This window comes from Xyrauchen texanus, chromosome 1 (genome assembly GCF_025860055.1).
Source record: "Xyrauchen texanus isolate HMW12.3.18 chromosome 1, RBS_HiC_50CHRs, whole genome shotgun sequence".
In the NCBI taxonomy this organism is placed as follows: Eukaryota; Metazoa; Chordata; class Actinopteri; order Cypriniformes; family Catostomidae; genus Xyrauchen; species Xyrauchen texanus.
In genome coordinates, this window is record NC_068276.1 from 42310393 (window position 1) to 42330119 (window position 19727).

General features: G+C 38.3%; 1 protein-coding gene across 1 annotated transcript in view; it reads right to left on the reverse strand.

The window, feature by feature from the left end:
- Nucleotides 1–9150: 9150 nt before the first annotated feature.
- The window catches only part of LOC127643651 (V-set and transmembrane domain-containing protein 2B-like), a 35232-nt gene continuing 24655 nt past the window's right edge, over nt 9151–19727 (reverse strand). Inside the window, exon 5 of the mRNA XM_052126850.1 lies at nt 9151–10118. Coding sequence (XP_051982810.1) covers nt 10030–10118 — 89 coding nt within the window. The 3' untranslated portion in view covers nt 9151–10029. The remainder of the gene's footprint in view (nt 10119–19727) is intronic.

The window sequence follows — 19727 nt, forward strand, 5'->3', positions numbered from 1 at the left end:
ACAGCTGGCCCATGGGGTTGCGCAAGTACCCATTTCCCCCAGTGAGCCTTCTTGCACAGGTGCTGTGCAAGGTCAGGGAGGACGAGGAGCAAGTCACACTAGTGGCTCCATACTGGCCCACCCGGGCCTGGTTCTCAGACCTTGTACTCTTCGCTACAGCCCCTCCCTGGCGAATTCCTCTGAGGAAGGACCGTCTCACTCAGGGGCAGGGCACGCTCTGGCATCCGCATCCAGACCTCTGGAAACTCCACGTCTGGTCCCTGGACGGGACGCGGAAGATCTAGCTGGCCTACCACCCACTGTCGTAGACACGATCAACCAAGCCAGAGCCCCTTCCACCAGGCAGCTCTACGCCCTGAAGTGGCGCTTGTTCGCAAATTGGTGTTCTTCCCGAGCTGAAGACCCACAGAGGTGTGCAGTTAGGTCAGTGCTCCTATTCCTGCAGGAAAGGTTGGAGGGGAGGCTGTCCCCGTCCACCTTGAAGGTGTATGTTGCTGCTATCGCGGCCCACCACGACGCAGTAGATGGCAAGTCCCTTGGTAAGCACAACTTAATCATCAGGTTCCTAAGAGGCGCCCGGAGGTTAAGTCCCTCCCGGCCAAGCCTGTTCCCCTCCTGGGACCTCTCGGTAGTCCTTGCGGGCCTCCAGAGACCTCCCTTCGAGCCGCTAGAATCAGTTGGACTCAGGGCCCTCTCTCTCAAGACCACCCTGCTGATCGCGCTCACCTCCATCAAGAGGGTCAGGGACCTGCAAACGTTCTCTGTCAGCGACACTTGCCTGGAGTTCGGTCCGGCAGACACTCATGTGATCCTAAGACCGCGACCGGGCTACGTGCCCAAGGTTCCTACCACGCCTTTCAGAGACCAGGTTGTGAACCTGCAAGCGCTGCCCGGGAGGAGGAAGACCCAGCCCCGTCGTTGCTGTGTCCGGTACGTGCTTTGCATACCTATCTGGACCGCACGCAGAGCTTTAGACACTCTGAGCAGCTCTTTGTATGCTTTGGGGGACAGCGGAAAGGAAACGCTGTCTCCAAACAGAGGCTTTCCCACTGGGTAGTAGATGCCATTTCACTGGCTTATCACACTTAGGCCGTGCCCCCCCCTTTGCGGGTCCGAGCTCACTCGACAAGGAGTGTTGCGTCCTCGTGGGCACTGGCCAGGGGTACCTCCCTGGCAGACATTTGTAGAGCAGCGGGTTGGGCGACACCCAACACCTTTACGAGATACTACAATCTCAGGGTTGTGTCGGTTTCATCCCGTGTTTTCTCAGGTCCGAGCCAGTAGAACTCGGTAACACGCTGATGGGCTGACCGGGTGAATCGCTTGCATATACGCCCTTTCCCTCACTTGAGGTAAAACTGTGCGTCTTTTTTCCCAGGAGATTCCACTCAGCTCGAATCCCTGGTCGATACCTCCCTAGCCCTCATGGGTCCGCAGTTCGTCGGAGGAACTTGCCGACCCAATCCACTGTGGGTACTCAAATCTACCCTGTACTGGAATAGGTGCTCCACAGGGTGAGGACTCCTACGCGGACTCCCCCTGTGTGTATTTTCCGCGATACGGTCCCCTTACGAGCGGACCCGCATTTTCCTTGGGTACGTTTCGGCTTTCCTCCGGTCGCCGTGTGTAGCAACTCCCCCCTCGCTGAGGCTGGATCTACCACCTGCCACTTCCACGTGTCGCCTAAAAACACATGTGATGTATTCACCACCTTACCTCCCCAGCTGGGTAGGGGTGGTCTCCACAGGGTCTGTTCCCCCTGAAAGAATAGGAAGTTGGGTAAGACCCCCCTTCCCTCAGTGCGTGTAAGGGCCCCAGCTGTCTATTGCTCTATGCGAGAAACATAGAGAGAAAAGAGGCCCAGCCAGGCTTGGCCCGTTCCCAGGTTGGCAAGCGTCGCCTTGTTCCCCTGTCAGGGTAACCAAAAGGATTCCGACGACTTTGGTGGGGCATTGGGGAAGGGTACGTGTAGTCTGATACAGCTGGTCGTCTGGCACGTAAAAAACACCTGCCCGCTCCTGTGTCAGACCACGTACATGGTGAGGCAAATACTAGAGTTCATTCAGGATTTTTCTGAGGAGCCGGAAATGGTCCGGCCACTACAGCGGCTCGGCTCAGCGACGTGGCCGGGAAGGACACAACGTCTCGTTCCCTCCATCGGGGAACGGAGGTTACATTCGTAACCTAGACGTTCCCCTTCTGTCGCTCTCTCCACGTTGTGTCGGAGAAGCGACACTAGGGGTCCAATTTAAATCACGCCATGCGCTGAGCCGTGTACGTGGTCTGACACAGGAGCGGGCAGGTGTTTTTTACGTGCCAGACGACCAGCTGTATCAGACTACACGTACCCTTCCCCAATGCCCCACCAAAGTCGTCGGAATGTCCGGGGGCGGGGTATGCAAATACTGACTGCCAACTTCTCATTGGCCTTTTTTCATAGATCAGAGGTATATTCGGTGGCTCAAGAGAGACCCCTAGTGTCGCTTCTCCGACACAACATCTCGTTCCCTCCATCGGGGAACGGAGGTTACATTCGTAACCTCGACGTTTTTCATCCAATGTCTTATTAAATGGCAAGGTCATTTTGTTGGGATAAATACTAGAGGGAACCAACTGAAAATATGTTAAATGACAGACAGGGACTAAAGGCCAAAATGATGATCTGATAATTACCAAAAAGTGGTGACTCTTGTTGCAATCAGCTTTTTAAGACATTGTTTGTTCTTAATCCAGCTTGGCCATGATTTCAAATGATAGTACGCATTCAAGTGTTTATATTTACCCTCCATTAGGAAGCACTTACAATCTGCCTTCTCACATCCACTTTCAATTTTTGTGTACTTTCTTAAGTGGCTGGCTGCTCCATCAGCAAGATTATCTTCCCGTCATCTGCCGATCAGCCACTAGTTCACACATAAAGCTTACAGCGAGAATATATTGCATATTATTTGATCACTTTTAATGTGTTCAAACAGCTCATTTAGACTGTGAATGCCCAAGTAGGACATTTTGGGATTATTAAGATTATTAATTATTAGAGCTGCATTAATTATACTTCTCCTCTTCTCATTGACATGATTAAAAAGAAAAAAAATATTCTGTATTGCAAGTATTTTATCACCTTATAAAAGCAAAGTCACCACATTTAAGCATCAAAGCTATTAAAGGAATGTTTCAGGTTCAATACAAGTTAAGCTCAATCAACAGAAGTTGTGGCATAATGGCCATTTCCACTACTATCTGCCTAATACAACTTATCCCCCAGCCAGCACTCCCATGTAGGGCCCAAAGGGGTTGCACCTGGGCTACCAAACTGGTGCCCCGCCAGTTTTGTCCTCCGTTTCCATGGAGACCCCACATGGGTTAGCCCATGTGGGTTGATGATGGGCTAATAATCAAATTATAATCACGATATGGACTAGTGTCTGTGATTAATAAATGCAAAAAAAGTAATTAAAATATGTAGTGCATGTTTCATAAGGCCCTCATAGTTCAACTGCAGTATTTTGAATATTAACCAAATACATAAAGATGCCCTAGATTTATATTTATGTCAACATTTTGTGCATTGTATTTCCATTTAAAACAAAGCGATTTATACCATCTTGCTCTCCAGCATGTGCCCTCACAGTACAGTTTCCTCCCCTGTCCCTGGCACCAACTAGCCACTTTGATACTACCTTTTCAGCATCTTTTCTATTTATTTGGTTTATAAGGAAAACAAAATGTCAATCTGCCTGTGAAATACACATCCATAAAGAGCATAAACGTGAGATTAAATTCCATATTTGAGCCCTGGCAACAAAGAAGCAGTTATCTCCACTTTTTAGGAAATACATTTTTTTCATTGTCAGACTATATATAGCTTAATGTGCAAGGTGATTTTACATTTTAAAGTAACAGAAAACAATAATTGTATCAGATATAATATTCTGTCATACACAAACAGTTTTCTTAACTTTCGATTCTTAGCATTGTCTTTTTACCAAATTTGTCTCATTAGTATTTTTACCAAAGTAGATATAGCAACATTTTTGTTGCAGGGGTTTATTAACTGAACACGCACAGAAACAAGGTCACAGAGCAATATTTAAGCCACTATGGTATTATTATGGTATGGTTTTTTTTTTTTGGGATTCTTATGTTTTTGGGTTTTTTTCAACCTTTTTTTATCCATGCCCATGGGCTCTTGATCCTTTTAAAGGGCATGTTGGATAAAATTGCATGAGTGTTGGCATTTTTAGATTTTGATTGGATTGAAGTAGCTATTACACATATGTCCAAGTGTCAAAATAACAACAAAAATAAAATAAAAATTGAAAAATTGAATTATTTGTGTACTATCTCGGATCCATGTAATCAGCCTATATGGGATTGCTTGTGTTTGCACTTGACTAACCCATTTGGTAAACCAAAATGGACCCCATTTGTGTTGCCCATTTTGATCTCATGCACTCATTTCCCATTAGTGACCAACTAAGAACCACATAGGAAGCCCACCAGTGCTCGCCCATGTGGGACCTACTTAGTTGACCCAAGTGGGCCCCAGATAAGATGCCCATTTTGGGCCCATGCCCACTCGGTTCCCCTGTAGCCCAAGTGTAACCCACATAAACATGTTGGCTGGGCATTTTCTCGATTATGAGTAGTGTACATGTAATTATTGACTAAAGCATTTGTTCTAGTAACCGTTTAAAAAAAAACACGTTCTCTCGTTAAAAAAAATCAAAACACACCACAAAGAATAGAGCAGAATGCAGGTGTTTCAAGACATTTCAATACATATTATCAGGTGGAAGTTCTTTATAACTTGACACAACGTCTACAAATGCAGCGCTCCTGTGAGAGATGCTAAAAACACAGTGATTGCTGCAGATGCCACTGCTGGTAAATCGGTGACTTCATCATGTTAACACATATGATGTTTATGTCTTGTGGCTGTTCTTTTGAAACAGTCTTTTAATGCTTATGGAGCTGGCCTCATTCACTTTCATTGTAAGTGCCTCACTGCAATTTTTGCTTTTGTTTTTTAAATTAACAAGAGACAAGTTGAAATAATTAAGTCAGCTGTCGATTGAGCTTAAGTTTTATGGAGGACAAAACATGCAAAAATAATAAATAAATAAATAAATGTAATAATAAGAAAATAAATAAAGGAATAAATGTCTTGATAAAACAAATATAATTCGTTTTTAAAGTTATTCCTGAATTTATTTCCTTTATTTATTATTTTCTCTTTTTATTTTTATTCTTGAAAACTTTTTTTATTCTTTCATTTGTTTTGTTTTTTATTATTATTTATTTATGCATTCATTTATTTTTATATTTATTTATTCCCATATGTATTTATTTATATATTTAAATATTCCCACATTTATTTATTTTTGTATTTATTCTTACATTTCTGTCTCTTGTATGATAATTATGTGGGCGGGTCCTGTTTACCTTTGGCTTATTGTAGATTGAAGCGTGTGCTCGATTACTCTTGACTTGTTTTGATGTGACATTAGGTCATAGCCATATCGTGTAAACTATAGCTATTTGTGGGGCTAAAAACATAAGAGCTTAAGTCAATCCAAGATTTATTGGTTATATTAAAATCACAAAATAAATGGGGAGCTGTTTCTTCAACAAATCCACAAAATGAGCAAGTTTCATAAATTATATGATTTAACCTTATGCTTTTTTCTTCTTCTGTGTATACAACTTCATATTTTGATGTCCGCAAATCCATAATATTGTTTTCTGTTGTTATGATTGTTCATTGTAAAAGATACAACCATGCTTCATCTTATTTGCTTTCGATTAGTGCTATAGATGCACTGGAGCTACGCAAGGACCGCCTCCCTCATTTTTTAAATAAATATAAAAAATAAATTAACACACAAATAAAAAAAATATGCAGAATAAATAATTAAAAGTTGAAAAGAATAAAAATAAAGTTACAAATAAATATAGAAAATAATAAAGTCATACAATAATAAATTCAGGAATAAATGTAATTAAAAACTAATTATATTTGTTTTATCAAGACATTTATTCCTTTATTTATTTTTTTATTATTACATTTATTTATTTATTATCTATGCAGGTTTGGGCCTCCATAAACTTTACCTCATAAACCTGGCACATTCCTTTACCCTCTTCCAACTTTTTTTTTTTTTTTTTAACTTTGGGTGCAACATGGTCTTGTGGCTCTTTGGATCAAACATGCTTTAGAGATGGATATACAATATGTAGGGGAAATCTGCGTTGTAATGTACAGTTTCTTTTTAACCTAATGCTACACAACCCCAGGGATTTCTCTGGTCATTTAAATGAGGAAGCTAAATATGCTCTTTGCTCAACATTAACTTCTTGCCTTGGTAGTGTCTATCCTCTTCCAGGCCAGCATGTGTCACACCCTCCAGCCCCTGGCTGTCAGAGACACTTTGACTGTTCTCTCTCCCTTCTTGTCAAAAACACTTGAGAGGGTTGTATTCAAACAGTGGTCTTCTTTTCTCTCACATAACAACATACTCGACAGACATTAGTCTGGCTTCAAAAAAGGACACTCAACTGAGACTGCCCTCTTCTCATTAGCTAAAATCCTGCGACTGGCAAGAGCTAACTCCAAATCATCCAGCCTCATGCTCCTTGACTTGTCTGCTGCCTTCAACACAGTGAACCACTAGATCTTCCTCTCCACCCTCTCTGACCTGGGCATCACAGGAATTATGCTTGGATGGTTTAAGTCAAACCTCCCTGGCAGATATTTCAAGCTCTCCTGGAGAGGTGAGGTGTCCAAGTAACACCAGCTGGCCACTAGTGTTCCTCAAGTATCATTTCTTGCACCCCTCCTCTTCTTGATGTACACAACATCACTCGGACAAATCACATGGCTTTTCCAACCACTTCTATGCAGATGATACTCAGCTCTACCTGTCGTTCCAGCCTGATGACCCTACTGTTTTAGCTCGTATTTCTGCCTGCCTCTCGAACATTTCAGCCTGGATGAAGGAAGGCCACCGTGAGCTCAACCTTGCCAAGACAGAACTCCTTGTGATCCCAGCCAACCCCTCTGTTGACCACAACCTCACTATTCATCTTGGTTCAACTACACTAACACCAACTAGAACAGCCCGGAATGAGGGATTGGTAGCCAGCTTAATTTTATCGCCCACATCTCATAAACCGCATGGTCTCGCAGATTCACACTTTACAACCTCAGGAAAATAAGACTTTTTCTGTCTAAATATGCTGCACAGCTTCTGGTCCAAGCTCTGGTCATTTCAAGACTAGACTACTGTAATGCTTTGTTGGCTGTCCTCCCAGCTAACTCAATGAATTCACAGCAGATAGTCCAGAATGCAGTAGGGCTCATGTCACCCCACTCTTGATTTCACTCCACTGGCTACCTGTAGCTTCCCTACGTCAAATTCAAGGCTTTGACTCTGGCCTTCAGGACAGCCAATGGAACTGCAACCTCTTACTTCAATTTACTTCTCCAGGTCTGTGCTCCAACTTGTTCTCTGCGGTCTATGAATGAGTGGTACATGGTGGTCCCATCACAAAGAGGTTCAAAGTTTATTTCACAATTCTCATTTGTGAGTTGCTTTGGATAAAGGCATCTGCTAAATGGCTAAATGTAAATGAAACACAACAATAATTTCTGACATTATTCTACATGTATTTCTGTTACTAATCTGGGTACAAAAAACATCTTTGAACCATGCCCAATAATTGCCCTTATCTGAAGCATACAATAAACTAATCATATGGACAGTTTCTTTCTTTTCTTTTACTTAATATTGGAAAGATAAAATTAGATATTACACCTTTTTTCTCCAAGATAGTAATTAGTCTAGCATCAGAAGAGATCTCAAACTCTGCTCAGATTTCTCAAGATACCAAGTCAAAGTTAAATCAAGTTAAAGTCAAAAGAAGGAATTTCAGAAATTATTGCATACCAAATGATCTGATTTATGCACTTGTGCAGCTCTACATCAATGTCTATTTTGTGTTAATTTGTATTTCTCTCAAAGAATTTTAGGATAAACATATGAGAAAAAGTTGATACAATGTCTCCTGAGCTGTAATAGAGCAACCTCTGAGCGCTAAATGTTCCTCTGGGGATGAGCACATCCCCAGAGCACATGGCTTTCTCACTAATCTTCAGAGAAGTGCAGATGAATTAATTTATAAGAATGCAATTATAATCATGCACCGTGTTATTTTTAACTGTTCTATCTTACAAAACATGCACTTGTTCCTAATGTGCCACACTTTAAGGGATGTTGCTGTCCACCTCTGAATTTGGGAGAAAGCAGGAGAGGAACTAAAAGTGAGCTGTGTTGGTTTACTTCAATGGGGGATGGTTTACTGCATTGAGGAGAGCACTCAGGGCCTTGTCGGATGTTGGGTAACACTTATAAATAGCCTTGTCAAACACTTATTAATTTGATGGGGAGGACAGGCCTTCACTAGGCAGAGTAAAAGCAACCTGGCTCATTTAGTTTTAAAAAAGAAAAAAAAGCTAATGCTTCAGTTGCTCACCGGATGCTTGTCTCCACCCATTAGATCCATTTTAGTTTGTAAACAGTTATTTATTCCACTGAAAGGAGGATGACATTCATTGTACATGTGAAAATCAAAGCGGGTGAAAGTCAGTTACTTGGAGGTGATAAACACAATGAATGTCAAAGTCGGTGAGAGGTTGGTTTGTTATGTGACGCCTTCCAGGTTTTCATTAAGACAATAGAACTCAGTGTTTTAGCAGAGAACAATGCCTCTGCCATTCATCAGAAGATGTGTTTAGGTAGAGCGGATGAGAGTGGAGCAGGGTTAAGCAAAGACAGCAGAAGAGGGTTAAGAGTTATTTGACACCACTGCAAAAGGGGGATGTGCATTTGACTAATGAAATGAACCGTGAGTTGTATGCCTGCTGTGCTCAGTCACTAATGCTTGCAAGAGTAATGCGTTTTTCAGCTGGAATTGAGCCTATCGTACTGTAAAGTATACATCGCAGTTCATGACACCCATGGGATGCTTGAATGTTTAGCCAAGACTGCAGAGTAAGCAAGCTGAAAAAAAAAAAAATAGAAAGTGCTTTTGTGATGTAAAAACATTTTTTTTTTAAGAAAAAACTTTTATTTCAACTGGTGTTGGTGACATACAGTACCAATATTTTTTTTCTTTTACAATTTTATAAATGAATGTCTTACCTTGACCACCATACCTTTAATAAAAATAAACATTATTAGAAGTGACTGACAACAACTATGGTAACGTGTTGATCAAAATATATAATGTTGCATTTTTATACATTATGTGAAATATTTGAGAACTCTTAAACACATAGTATTACACATTGTCTTAACATGAATGAGCGTCTTGACCTTTCTGATTCGGATTCAGCTCATGCAAATAAAAATATTGAGATGTGAAATGTGAAGTTTTGACCTTGTCATTCGTAATTCAACATCAGATACTTAAATTAGAAAAATTATCAAATTAAAATGAAAAATCTTAATCACTTAATCACAAAAAAAAAATCACTTAAATGTAAATAATAATAATAATAATAATAAAATAATAAAACAAAACTAAAAAAGAGCCATGCATATAGCAAGACAAAATGTTGTATTTGGAAAGTGGATGCAGCGTTTATGGATATCAGTTTTGTGTATGACACAGTTGCAAAGCTCTAATTCACAAGAACTCCTTTTTTATATATATTTTGTTTTGTTTTTGTCATGCTTCTTATAGAATCCATTTTACACCCAAATCTGAGACAAATTTCCCACACAAGTCTCAGAAAAGTATATGGCCTTCTCTTTATTATTGTGATATTTAATTTTTATTCAAAGTCATTTGCTGATCAATTTGTCACATCCAATCCCTCTCTGTGATGTGTCATAATGGAAGATTATATATATATATATATATATATATATATATATATATATATATATATATATATATATACACATCGTTATGTTTTCCCTTTGTCGTTTGGTACATAAAGTGAAGTTGTTTGGCTGTGGTCTCTTAGTAGTCAAACAGGAAGGAGAGGAGCTTGTGCAGGATCAGCAGAGTGATGTAAAGGAGTGGCTCAGTGGTTGCCATTGTTCCGGAACCTGCAAATATCATCAACAGCAGAGATAGAGAGAGAGAGAGACATTGAGAATTTTTGTTACATCATAGTGTACTATTAAACAGCCCAATATTAATTATGAATCCAGTTATTTTTAAACACCCAAGAAATATTACGCTAAACCTTGGAAAAAATAAAAAACTGCATATTTTCTAAGTGTACAGAATCAGAAAAGCATCTAATTTAATTGCTTTTAGCTTGTGGTTGTTTAATGCATCAGTGCCTGATTCAGCATCTGGGCCATATTTCACATCATTAAAGTCCTTCAGATGGCTTTTATATCAAGGCTCCTCAGCAAATTTGCTCCTGTCGCCTCATTCCTCTATTGCAGTCTACTCAAAACAGGGATCTCAGTTACTCCACATTTTCATCCTAACTTTAAAAGAGCAAAATGCAAGCTATCTCTGCTGGAGGTGGTAAAAAAATAGGTCATCGAAGAACCCTAGGACCTTCATGGGAACTCCTTGCCCTTGTGTGGGACTTACATGTAATTTCCTCTGCATGACTGGCAGCATAACAGTAGCCCATAGGCCTTTTGTGTTCTAGCCAACAAAGGCTAGAAACAGATTGTGACATGAACATACTTACATAAACAAACATGCCACTAGGATACATTTAGACCACATGTACACAATTGGGTTCTGTTCCACCTACGTTGGCAGCTACTTTCTATGACAACATCCTAACTGACATGGAACATCATAAGTGACCATATGTGGATAATAAGTGGATAATATATACTAATGGTGGCACGATACAACATTTTCAGTAGCTAGTACTGATATCATGGAAATTTCACAGTTCTTGATATACCAATATCGATACCAAAGCAAACATATGCTAATATGGCAATGTGCAATTAAACACTCTTTTAGCCTATTCAAAAAGGTAAATTTCAATGAAAATAAAAATAATAAAACAAATGCATGTGTCCTTCAAGTGTTTTTCAATAAACTTTGCATTACTAAAGTGTTTTTAAGTCCCTACACTCTTCAAATATTTCCCAAATCCTGTATTTAATTTTTTAGAATTCCATGTTTTAAAGTTTAATTTAATTTCATCATCAAAATATTGTTAATCAAATTAATTCCTTAATCCTTCAACAATAAATATAGAACAATAATTTTTCAACATATCATTTCATCTTTTTTTTTTTAGCAAACTTTAATACAGTACATTGCACAACATTTTTATAATTATTGCTATTATTAACCATTATTATTATTACTACAGTGAATATTACATGCTTGTAATATTTTTTGGGTCACATTTTCGAATTTCAGGCATCAAGCTTTTAGTTTGATTCATGCTTTTATTTTGACATGAGCTTTTATTTTGACACGTTTTTGATGGAAGCTTCCCTTGTCCAGATAAACAGTTTGCTACATGGCCCAGTGTGATCATTAAAGTGCAACTGCTGTGATTTAATTGTATAAATATATAGTTTGCATGTGCTGCATGCTGCACAGTGGATTAGTGCTTTGCTCTGTCATCCCATATAATGTTGTTTGGAGTTATGAGTGGTCTGCTTTGCACAATCACTTTGAAGAAAGCAGCTCATGCAGAATAATATTTCAGTCTTCCATGGCTTAATAATCACACTAAGACATGTCATGTTTTTAATTTGATTAATTGTCCATTATTGTTTTCTCCAAACATGACAAATTGTGCGTGAGTATTTGGAAGTGTGTCAGTTAGACAGCATGCTCGTATCGAATTGAGTCAGTGCTTGGCACTACAAGTATTGATCCTCATGCAAAGCACATAAGCAAATGCACATTATCTTGCAGTTTATTTAATTATATGCAGGTGACACAAGAGAAACTATGTGATACTCCAGTGAGCATAAATATACATTGCACACACACAATTTGGTGAACTAGTCAGTTTTTTATTATACTTTTAATTGATCTTTTCAGTATAGAATTGATTGATTGGACCCAGGAGTTTCTGCCGATCAGCATGCCAATCACATCACGTTGTATTTGGGCTTGATTTAATCAGGATCAACTGCTTTAATAATTGTTTAAGTAATTGTTTGTTGTTGTATCATGACAAAATGCGACAAATAATCCACATCTGTTTATAACATGATACTTTGTGTGCTTACAATTACAAATAAACACATTTTAGTCTGTGAAAGAAAAAAATAATATTCATTTACATTAACAACTGTCGATCAAGGACATTTCTGAAATTTGCAACCCCATTTGCTATACACTAACTTTGACTGACTGAGTGTTTTTACTAGGGGTGTGATGAAATTTCATTTTGTGGGTATGTGAGGAGTTGCATGTGACAGCGGTCTTAGAGTACTGGTAATTCTGTTGGTTTGCACAATTCTGTTATGATGGCCAGATGTTTGTAAGCATATGTGTCTGGTGTGCAGCGGGTTTCACTGGCCAACATCAACTAGGTATAGTATATAAATAAGTCACTTTGGACTATAAGATGCAGGACCTTTCAGATTACTTTTTTGAAGCGCTTTCACATCTTTAGTGTGCAAAAATGATCCCTTAAAATGCTGCCACTGGAGGCAGCTTACTTGGTTTTGGAACAGAGCTTTTTGGTTTGTCTCTCCAACATAGAGACATAATTTACAAATAACAGTAATTTTTTTTTAGGAGTAAAACTTTATTAATGAGGAAAAAATTATTGAGTGCACCGCAGTAATTATGGTTATTTGCCATAATGAAAGTGAATAGTGACTCCGGTCTGTCAAACTCAAGAGAAAAAAGAAAAAAAAAAAACTAAACACAATTCCATAGTACAATTTATCAATAGGACTCAACTGTACAATGTTTCACAGCTCACATAATACAACTGGTAATGTATCACAGCAGAGCATGCATGCATTAAAAATTACTACAGAATTCATTAACAAAACATACTTCATTCCAGTGAAAGGATGACTTCTCTGATAAACCTTTTTCAAATGATTATTTCTTAAATTAACCTTACAGGTAGTACCAAACAACATCAGTCCTTCTAGATCTCCTTATGCCACTAATAAGTTAATAAAATATTGATGACACTTTATACTTCCATTTGCTATTAAAAACATATATTGTAGGTAGGCCTACTTCAGATTAGTAGCTAGTTCATCAACATTTAAATCTTTCAAATCAAATGTTCATGATATTCATAACTACATTCATGTATTTTCAGTTTTAACTGAAAGCATTAAGCATTGTATAATGCGTTATTCATGAAAGTTATACAATGTTAATATATATTTTATATGACAAAAAATTCCCCAAAAGAAGCAATTCTGCATCTGTAAAAAAAAATCCACATGTGCCTGTCCACGCGACAGCCAGTGCAGTTGCGTTAGAAGAAGAATACTGTACATGTGATCAGCGTCATCCTCACGCAGTTGTACAAAAAGGCTGTTATTGGTAGATTCTGCTGATCACATTGAGGTAGGACGCTGACATGCTGTTTACTGTTATCGCGCATATTATGGATTTGCACATTTTAATTTGAACACTATTTTTCTCAGAATCTTGTGTGTAAGCGCGTGAGTAATCCGTCATTATTCAAAACACTGTCCGTAATTTTGACACATAAAAAATAAGCAAGAAAATCCACTTAAACCATTGGAGAGTGACATTTATTTTTACTTTTAATGCAAAAATAACTAACGCACATCTTTTTAAAGTATTTGGTATATGAGGGAATATATAGTAGGCAGTTTTAATTCAGATGGTAGGCTACAATAATACATTCATAACTTTGGGCATTACTCGTGCTGTGCGCCCAATTAATTTTCTGCATTCGCAAGTAATGTTCACTTGCAAATGGGAGTAAAACGCTCACACTGTAGAGCCATGATTATTATAAATGTAAATGAAATCATATTTGTCATTATTATCTTTAATAATTATGATTACATTAGTATTCATTCTCCCTGTATTCTTACATGGTAGTTAATTTGCAGGATTCCCTTTAAATTGACCTGAAAATATCACTGCACACAATAAAAATTTCTTACAGCGAAAAATGATAGATACACACAAGATTATAACTAAACAAGGGTAAGTGAATACACAAACAGATGTACAAATCAGCAAAAATGGCAAAGTCATGACCCTGACTGCTGTGGAAATAATTACTGTCAACATCAACGCAGAGGGCTTCTGAGTCCAGCTCATTACTCACATGTCATCAGTAATCACCTCCTCTTCCTCGTTTAACCCCCTATAAAAGGATATTAATCTCTCTGTTTGCTTAATTACATATTTAATGAACACACCCCAGTGATATGGATCATTGCCATTTATAATAAAATGTTACCTTTTGGGGGTAACCTTTGAGGGATTATGGTTCTCATACTGTTGTGTAGCTGGACATGTTATACTGGGAAGGGTTGACTACAGCCCTTATAAAACCCATGTTGTCTGCGCTTGATCTGGTCCAAAAATATTTCAAGTTTGAATTCCCCTGTTCTAATCAATAGATTTTAAAGGGATAGCTGCCTCAAGGCTTGCCACAAGCTTAAAAAGTAGAATTTCCCTAACTAAACTTGTTCCATTATAGATTACATGTTCAAGTTTACTGGCTCACTGCAGTGTTCACTTTCCGTCAAGCCCTCGGTCATGCAAAAATGACCAGATATTCTACATTTAATTCTCCTGATGCAATGCAGTGTACATGGATATCTTATTGATGGCAAACCATCCAGATCTACTGTAGATGGAAAATGAGACCAATTCTGTCTCTGATGTTCTGAATACTGATATATTGGTAATGGCATCAGTATATTGTAACTGCCAAGTACATATTTGCCACATTACTACAGTCGGAGATCACTAAAGATAATGTCAAAGAGGTGTGCAAATTTGTAAAATCGATGTCAGACACTGTAATATGCTCTGGTCCCCTCCCTGCTCGTCATGGTGACGAGGTTTATAGTAGATTAGTGTCACTGAATGGCTGGATGTCTGAGTGATGTCTGCAGAATAAAATAGGATTTATAGACAATTGGAAAAGTTTTTGGGGTAGACCTGACCTGCTAAAGAGAGACGGACTCCATCCCTCCAGGGAAGGTGCCACTCTCCTCTCTAGTAATTTGGCTCGTAGACTTAATAATGATATTAATTGACTAAATGGGGCCCAGGTCAGGAAGCAGACAAACTGGTTAATCCGAACGTCTGCTAGCTGCCATGAGACGTCACACAGGTCACATAAACTACAACACATAGAGAATGTATCACCTAGATATCTCATAGAGACTGTGTCTGTTCCCCGAACTACCAAACACAATACCCTCACTAAATCATTTAGAAAAAATTTGATTAAGGTCAAACTTGAACAAAACAAACAAATTAAAAATAAACATCATATAAAAATAGGGCTACTAAACATTAGATCTCTTGCTACCAAAGCACTAATTGTCAATGAAATGATTACAGATCATAGATTGGATGCGCTCTGTTTGACTGAAACCTGGCTTAAACCGGATGAATATTAGTTTAAATGAATCTACTCCCCCAGGTTATTGTTATAAACATGAACCTCGTCTGAAGGGTCGAGGAGGAGGTGTTGCTACAATTTACAGTGACGTTTTTGGTGTTACTCAGAGGACAGGATATAAATGTAAGTCTTTTGAACTAATAATGCTTAATGTGACACCGTCAAATACAAATATAAATAAAAAATCTCTGTCGTCCTTTACCCTTGCTACAGTGTATAGATCACCCGGGCCTTATTCAGACTTCCTTAGTGAATTTGCTAATTTTTTATCAGATCTTGTAGTTACTGTAGATAGAGCCTTAATTGTTGGTGACTTCAACATTCACATAGATAATGAAAATGATACATTGGGATTAGCATTTATCGATATTCTCAACTCTCTTGGAGTCAGACAAAATGTAACAGGACCAACTCATCGCCATAATCATACGCTAGATTTAATTCTTTCATATGGAGTTGATGTTGATAATATAGAAATTCTGCAGCAGAGTGATGACATCTCGGATCATTACCTCGTCTCTTGCATGCTGCAATCAGCTAATGTTACTCAATCTACACCACGCTATCGTTCAGGTAGAACTATTCTTTCGACCACTAAAGATGACTTCACTAATACTCTTCCAGATCTATCTCATATACTCAATAAACCCCAAAGCCCAGAAGAACTTGATGAAATATCAAAAAATTTAAATGCAGTCTTCTCTAGCACCCTTGATGTTGTCGCCCCACTTCAATTAAAGAAAATTAAAGACATAAGCCCTGCACCATGGTACAATGATCACACTCATGCTCTCAAGAGAGCAGCTTGCAAAATGGAGCGCATGTGGAAAAATACAAAATTAGAAGTATTTCAGGGTGCATGGAAGGATAGTGTCTGTAGCTACAAACACGCACTCAAAGCTGCCAGGTCAGCATATTTTAGTAAACTCATAGAAAATAACCACAACAATCCTAGATGTTTATTCAGTACTGTGGCTAAATTGGTTAGGAATAAAGCCTCAACCGAACCAGATATTATGTCACAGCTCAAGAGTAATGACTTCATGAATTTCTTTACAGATAAAATTGAAATAATCAGAAATAAAATTGGAATTATGCAATCATCTGTCACAGCACCTCAGAAAACAGTGTCGAATAATTTCCCTCATGTGCAACTTCAATCCTTCGCTATCATAGGTCATGAAGAGCTAACAAAACTTATCGAAACATCAAAAGCCACAACTTGTTTGTTAGATCCTATACCAACTAAGCTCTTAAAAGAGGTATCTCCTGTAATATCAGAACCTCTTCTTAATATCATTAACTCCTCGCTATGCTTAGGACATGTCCCAAGAAACTTTAAAATGGCAATTATCAAACCGCTAATTAAGAAGCCACAACTTGATCCTGGAGAACTTGCGAATTATAGACTGATTTCAAATCTCCCGTTTATGTCAAAAATACTAGAAAAGGTAGTATCCTCCCAAATATGTTCATTTCTACAGAGAAATAGTATATATGAAGAATTTCAATCAGGATTTAGGCCTCATCACAGTACAGAGACTGCACTTATCAGAGTTACAAATGACTTGCTCTTATCATCTGATCGCGGCTGCATTTCTCTTCTAGTGCTTTTAGATCTTAGTGCTGCATTCGACACGATAGATCACAACAATCTCTTGAATAGGCTGGAGAATTATGTTGGAATTTGTGGAGTGGCATTAGCATGGTTTAGGTCATATTTAGCAGACCGCTACCACTTTGTCTATTTAAATGAGGAATTGTCAAACCAAACAAAAGTAAAGTATGGAGTGCCACAGGGATCAGTTTTAGGGCCTCTGCTTTTCTCCATGTATATGCTTCCCCTGGGAGATATTATCAGGAATCGTGGAATAAGTTTCCACTGCAATGCTGACGATACACAACTTTATATTTCTTCAAAACCTGATGAGATTTCACAATTCTCAAAATTAGCAGAGTGTATCAATGAAATAAAAGATTGGATGGCCAGAAATTTCCTTCTACTCAATTCTGACAAAACAGAGGTTCTAATTATTGGACCAAAAAACTCTAAAAATAAGCCACTAAAATATAATTTGACTCTAGATGGATGTACTGTTACATCATCTTCAACAGCAAAGAACTTAGGTGTTATATTTGATACCAATCTGTCCTTTGAAAATCAAATTACAAATGTTTGTAGAACAGCATTCTTCCACCTAAGAAATATTGCTAAATTAAGGCATATGCTCTCGGTTGCTGATGCCGAAAAACTAATTCATGCGTTCATGACCTCAAGACTAGATTATTGTAATACATTACTGGGAGGATGTCCAGCAAGATCAATAAATAAACTTCAATTGGTTCAAAATGCAGCAGCCAGAGTGCTGACAAGAACCAAGAAATATGATCATATTAGCCCCATTTTATCATCGTTACATTGGCTACCTGTTAAATTCCGTATTGATTTTAAAATTCTGTTAACTACGTACAAAGCTTTGAATGGTCTAGCTCCGCAGTACTTAAGTGATCTTCTAACACGCTATATTCCAAACTGTTCATTAAGATCGCAAAATTCTGGCCTATTAATAGTTCCTAGAATATCAAAATCCACTAAAGGAGGAAGATCCTTTTCATATTTGGCTCCTAAACTATGGAATAGTCTCCCAAACACTGTTCGAGATGCAGACACACTCTCTCAGTTTAAATCTAGACGAAAGACTCATCTATTTAGCCAGGCATACACCTAATTTATCCCACAATTAGGCTGCTTTAGTTGGGTCTGCCGGAACCAGAAACATTGAGCATGATCTCTAACTCTGCAATAAATTCAATGGCATCTACGCTTACATCTTTTTATTTGTTTCCCTGTCTCAACCTCGGGACTCCTATCCTGAGGTCACCAGAACCGGCTGGATCCAGCACCATTCCTGCTTCATGTTGGACTCCACTGCTACATGTCGCAGAATGTTGATGACTAAATGCAGCCGGTGCCAGCCAAACATCACTTCAATCTATTATGACAGACTTCAGAGGATGAAATTATGCCAACTCCAACCTGCATCACCTCGGTCTATTTATGGACTACGATCCTGAAATTAAATGCTTAGACTAACTATTGCCAAAAAAAGCCTTCATCAGCCAGTTAACAAGGACAGTTGCATCTATGTGAACTTCTGCAATTAATCAAGATGGACTTCAAAGACTTTGGTCATTAATCTTACAGTTCAAACACAATCTATGTTTAATCAATGACCCTTATCACTTAGTTTAATAATTTTAAACCATGATTTTACCTATACATAATTAATATTTACATTACATTCATAATGTTAGCCAGAGGGAACTGGCCCCCACAGTGAGTCTGGTTTCTCCCAAGGTTATTTTTCTCCATTAATCTATATCTTATGGAGTTTTGTGTTCCTTGCCACAGTCGCCTACAGCTTGCTCACTGGGGTTATTAATACAATTATCATTTAATTATTTATAAACACTATTAAAATTCGTATTTTATCTAAATTACACAATGATGATTAATCGACTTTATAGACATTACAGTTCTTATCGTCTGTTAATGCTAATATTCTGTAAAGCTGCTTTGAAACGATGTGTGTTGTGAAAGGCGCTATACAAATAAAATTGACTTGACTTGACATTACAGTGAAGTGGTCCATTTATTTTTACAAATTATATCTGATCTTTTATCGTCTTCATTTATTGTTATTATTTTAATCAATTTTCTATTTTTCTATAAGGTGCAGGTAACATGTATGTAATCTGAGGGGTGACTGAGGGTCTGGCCCATGTCAGGAGTGCAGTAACAGTGATTAATCATTTAGCCCGGGTTCTGGAGAATATGCATTTACTGTATCTTGGATTTATTCACATACATGTTTATCAGAGAGAGATAGAGATTTTAGTTTCTTTAATGTGATTTTATACTATGTTTTCTGTGTTTTCTCCTGATCTCTGTCCTAATGTTCCACAGATGGTGAGGCCTGACATTCCAGCAAGTTTTAGGAGGAGGCCTATATTTCAGAGGAGAAGATAACACCTACACATTGAATGTCTAAATAACTTATGTCTCTGAATTATTTACGGTAATTGTGCCCTCTGAAATGTGACTGCCGTAGTCGAA